Below are 5430 nucleotides of genomic sequence, written 5' to 3'. Positions count from 1 at the left end.
AGCTGTCTCCTTACCAACACCAGAATCACCACCTGAAAACAGGAAAACTGTGTTTATGATTTGAACAGGATACCTCCAGTCTCTTGGTGGGGGACAATAAATAATGCCCATCATATTGACAAGTTGCATATGGAACTCGAAAATCTTACTTCCCTGGTTACTGACGGTTTCTCTTCTTTAACACCTTACATAGCAGCATCTAGAAACTTGCTCATACAACATCAGATGGCTTTAGACATTTTGTTTGCTTCACAAGGTGGGACTGGTGGGCCTGGCTGACCCAAGGCGGATGGAAGGCTTAGGTAGCTCAATTATTGATCCCCCTTGCTTTGTTTATTCTTACTGTTTTTATTTTTGTGTGAACAAAGTTGGTTAAACAGGAGGGAGATGTAAAGGTTTTTATTATTATTCAAGATTTTAATGTACTATTACTTTCAGAAAGTTTAATGTTAACAAGTAAAGCAAAATTTCTTTAGTTTCCTCTCTCACTGGCTGAGGACTGGAGTCTGCATTCCATCAGAGATAAGAAACCTCCAGCGGCAGCGGCAAGCATCTTGCTGCTGAAAGAACTCACATATTATTTTTAATGATTTTTCTTTATTCGTTTATTCTCATTTTATGAACAATTTATTCAAGTCTTGTTGTGTACAGTTTTAATCAACTTTGCTCTTATTTTACATGTTCGTGCGTTAACCGACCCAGAAGCGGTGCTGAGAATGTTTTCTTTTCTCTCAGCCTGGCCCGTCATAATACCGCTGGCAGGTGCAAGTTCTGCAGAATATTCCCAGACTGTCTGTCTTTGTATTGTCTGAACGAACCAGTTGTATTTTGCTGTTTTTCTCTTTTTCTCCCAGCAACAGTAAAAGTAACTGGTATGCTGGTGGGCTGATTTTTTTCCCACTCCTCTTTTCCTGAAACTGAATAAAAATGATCACGCCGGATCAAACGGAGAGAACTTCGCTGTTTTCAACTGCTGTTAAGTTGGGCACATTTGAACCTCTCCCTTTGCGCAAAGTGTATCTCTCAAATTTTCACTATTTGTCTGATTTGTCTGATTTTGTTGGTTCACTAGGGTTGTTCATTTTGACTATTTACAGAGGAAAAAATCCAACAAAATCACTTTGTTTTTTTATGTTTTATTGGTTATTTATTGTTGATCAGGTGTGTTTACAAACAGCTAGGAGATTAAATCACTTTGTTTTTTATGTTTTATTGGTTATTTATTGTCGATCAGGTGTGTTTACAAACAGCTAGGAGATTAAATCACTTTGTTTTTTNAAAAGTCTTTTTATTTCCATGTGTTGCTTTTACATTTCTGCCTTTATTTCTACTGATGTCCGTTTCGTCCTCCATGCTCAGGAACGCTCAGGGACTCTGGAGTAGAGCTCACCTCCTGGCATGGCAGCAGCAGCAGGCTTACAGAGACGACCGCTCAGCCTGGGCTCAAAATAAATGTCTGCGGTGGGACGAGCGGGAGAGGAAGCTGCCGAACTTCCTGGACGAGCTCATCGACTGTCCGTGCACGCTGGCGCAGGCCCGAGCAGATACAGGACGGTTTCAGGTGAGCAGTGTGTGTGAACGCTTCAGCAGCGTTCACTCTACTGAGCTCAGTTTTTCTTCTCTACGTTTTTTGGCACGCATCTCGTTCCACAATTCTTGTACTATTTTAGCAATTTACATATCAAAACTTTTAACTCCTTTAGAACATTTTGGCTATGACTTTTGGAATTTCAGCTATTTATACTTGTCTAGCCATTTCACTTTTTTTTTGGCATCGTTTTCCCGTAGAAAATTAAAGTGCCTGTGACATGCAAATGTTTCAAATACAAAAAGTCAAAGAAAACATCTTTCTATTTTAGAAATTTGGCATACATATGACTTTACACATTTTGTCATATAACTGACAGATTTTCTTTTGAACTTGGCTCAGTAAAAGTAAAACAGGAAGTGACATCAAAGGGGAACTCTTCAAGAAGAGGAACACCCTGGTCTTTGTTTATTGAAACAATGTTACTTGAACTCTGACACTTATTCATCTCTTTATGATAGTGACTTGAAATAATCTAAAGAAATATCCGATTCTTCTCTACAGTCTGTGTTATTACTAATTGTCTTATTAACACTACTCACATGCAGACATTCCCCTCTGACATCACTTCCTGTTATTTCACATGTGAATATCTCAAGAACGGTTCATCTCAGCAGTGTGAAATCTGTTTTGCAACACCTTTATTAATGTTATTTTTCCAAAAATGTATTCACATCTAATACAAAACTTTGATGTCACAGGCACTTTAATGTAGGCTTTTTCATAATCCTTCAAACTCTTCCAAATTTTCATTAATCTTTACTGAACTTTTACGTATTAAGCTTCCTTTTCTTGTTGCTAATTTTAGCCTTTTTCTGCGATTTCTGGCTAAACTTCTACTCCTTTCTGCTATTCTTTTGCTGTATTGAACCTTTTTATGCTTTGTTCAGCTTCTTTTTGCTAATTTGAGCTTTTCATGCTTCTTTCAGTTCCTTTCTGCCTATTTCAGCTGTTTGCTGAAGTTTTAGCTGCTGTTCAGCTGTTATTGGCTAAAATTAATTTCAGCTTCTTTCTGCTAATTTTTTTTATTTTACTGTTGTTTAACCAAAGAAATACGATTTTTTCAAGGAAGGCCTGGGTCTGAAGGAAAACTATTGTACATGTTTTTTGGGGTGTGGGGGGAACCAGAGTATCTGGAGAAAATCCACACAAGCACGAGGAGAACATGCCAACTCCGCACAGAAAGACCCCCGGTCCAAACCGGGGATCAAACCCAGGACCTTCTTGCTGTGAGGCATCAGTGCTAACCACTGAGCCGTTGTGCTGCCAGACATGTGCTCCTTCTGCTTCTTTATGCTACATTCAACATTTTCAGCTACATTTTTGCTGTTTTGATAAACATTTCATCTGTTTTCTTTATAATAACTTTATTAATAATAACTTAATTTATGAAGCGCTTTCAAACAAAGTGCTGAACAGTTACAAAATGATAAAATCAATATAAAAAGTTGTGGGAACAAGTAAAACATTGAAAAAAGATAAAATACAAATGTAAAATTTAAGACACATAGGAAAAGGTGTGCGTATCTGGTCCCCACCTGTCGTTTTGCTCCTCAGCATGGCTTCCTAAAAACGCTGCAGGATTTCTCAAACATGCATGAATGAGTCAAAGCAAGGCTTTGGGCATGTTTTTTATGAGAGTATAACATTATAACATGATATAAAACTCAAAAAAGTTGATTTTACATGATACTGCCCCTTTAAACAGGTCGTGAGTTTAGATAGATCATGATTAATTCAACCTGTCTGTTAGCCTGGTTTGTAGCATGCTGTCCACACACAATAATTAGAATCATGATCTACACGGTACTTGAACCAAATTATGGATCAATCCAGGATACTGTGAAGCTGTTTTGCTGAAATGACAGAATCAGTAGCAGCTTCTTAAAGTGACAAAGGCCAATTTGAAGGTGTTTAGGAACGGCTATGAAGTCAAATTTATTTTTGATTTGTACATATAAACCACATTTTCGTAACAACTGAAGGTGACACAGTTGCTTAATTTTGGTATAGATTTTGTATTGAGTTGACTCTCGCACCACACCACAGTGGGTGAAGAAATGGCACTTTTTCTTGTCGTGCAGCAAGTAAATACAGCTCAAAACTCTGTCGAAATACTCAGCAGTTCTCAAAACATTACCCGTCGGCTTCAGCTCCTCTGGTGGACGAATATTATTCATTTTTTGTCTTTTCTTCAACAACTCCTGGTACCATGTGTTGAGTTGATTCTCACACAGAGTGCCATTTCTTCACCTACCTTTATCATCAGTCATATACAAGCGCCCCCTTGTGGCTCATTCTTATCAGTACAGAATTGAACTGTATGCCTGAGAAACGCATAATATTGGCCCTTTAATTAAAACATGAAATTAATTCATATTTCATTACGTAAATTCAGTACAGAATATCTTAAAAGTGAATAAATAATAATGAAATGAGCTTTACCAGCTCACATGTATTTTTCATTTCAGCCTGACTCCTCTTGTAACCAGAGTGGCAGTGTGTGTACCTACCATCCTGGTTGTGTTCACTGTGTCAGAGCAGTTCAGGCCAGGTAGGAAAAACAAAACTACAGGTTAAATATTTATATTAAATTATAATAAATTATAAAATAAAGCATCAAAATGTAACACTAAAGTTCAGTTTTCAGGAGTTTTGTTCATGTGTTTTCAGTCCCAGGCATGGGTCGGGGCAGCAGTGTTGCTACGACGGCGCCGGCGCTCTGGTTCTGACAGGAGACTCAGCCGGCGGCAGCACCCCAGACAGGGCTCACGAATGGGGGGCCCCTCCGTACGGAGAGCCCCCTCGGATACCTGGGTATTCCCACTGGCTTTACGATGTCACGAGTTTTGTTCACTGCTGCTGGTGGTCTGACCTCTGCCACCTTTACTTCAAACATCGACCTTCAAGCGGATGTCGCAAATACCGGCCGCCGAGCGCAGGTTTGACCCTAAATTATATCAGGTGTATTTACAGACAGCTAGGAGATTAAATCACATTGTTTTTTGCATTTTATTGGTTATTTATTGTTGATCAGGTGTATTTACAGACAGTTAGGAGATTAAATCACATTGTTTTTATGTTTTATTGGTTATTTATTGTCGATCAGGTGTATTTACAGACAGCTAGGAGATTAAATCACTTTGTTTTTTGCTTTTTATTGGCTATTTATTGTCTATCATGTGTCTTTACAAACAGCTAGGACATTAAATCACTTTGTTTTTTATGTTTTATTGGTTATTTATTGTTGATCAGGTGTCTTTACAAACAGCTAGGAGATTAAATCCCTTTGTTTTTTATGTTTTATTGGTTATTTATTGTTGACCAGGCGTGTTTACAAACAGCTAGGAGATTAAATCACTTTGTTTTTTTATGTTATGTTGGTTATTTATTGTTGATCAGGTTTATTTACAAACAGCTAGGAGATTAAATCACTTTGTTTTTTGCATTTTATTGGTTATTTATTGTTGACCAGGCGTGTTTACAAACAGCTAGGAGATTAAATCACTTTGTTTTTTTATGTTATGTTGGTTATTTATTGTTGATCAGGTTTATTTACAAACAGCTAGGAGATTAAATCACTTTGTTTTTTGCATTTTATTTGGTTATTTATTGTTGATCAGATTTATTTACAAACAGCTAGGAGATTAAATCACTTTGTTTTTTGCATTTTATTTGGTTATTTATTGTTGATCAGGTATATTTACAAACAGCTAGGAGATTAAATCACTTTGTTTTTTGCATTTTATTTGGTTATTTATTGTTGATCAGGCGTGTTTACAAACAGCTAGGAGATTAAATCACTTTGTTTTTTGCATTTTATTGGTTATTTATTGTTGATC

General features: G+C 37.1%; 1 protein-coding gene across 3 annotated transcripts in view; it reads left to right on the top strand.

The window, feature by feature from the left end:
- susd2 (sushi domain containing 2) overlaps window positions 1-5430 on the top strand; it is a 66747-nt gene that overhangs the window by 26058 nt on the left and 35259 nt on the right. For all 3 annotated transcript variants that reach the window (XM_014011167.1, XM_014011166.1, XM_014011165.1), the window contains exons 5-7: window positions 1360-1561; window positions 4060-4142; window positions 4262-4530. In XM_014011167.1, coding sequence (XP_013866621.1) covers window positions 1360-1561; window positions 4060-4142; window positions 4262-4530 — 554 coding nt within the window. The remainder of the gene's footprint in view (window positions 1-1359; window positions 1562-4059; window positions 4143-4261; window positions 4531-5430) is intronic.

This window comes from Austrofundulus limnaeus, unplaced genomic scaffold, assembly GCF_001266775.1.
Source record: "Austrofundulus limnaeus strain Quisiro unplaced genomic scaffold, Austrofundulus_limnaeus-1.0 Scaffold77, whole genome shotgun sequence".
NCBI classification, from domain to species: Eukaryota; Metazoa; Chordata; class Actinopteri; order Cyprinodontiformes; family Rivulidae; genus Austrofundulus; species Austrofundulus limnaeus.
The sequence above is the reverse complement of the archived record's forward strand: the minus strand, read 5'-3'. Positions and strand labels throughout refer to the sequence as shown.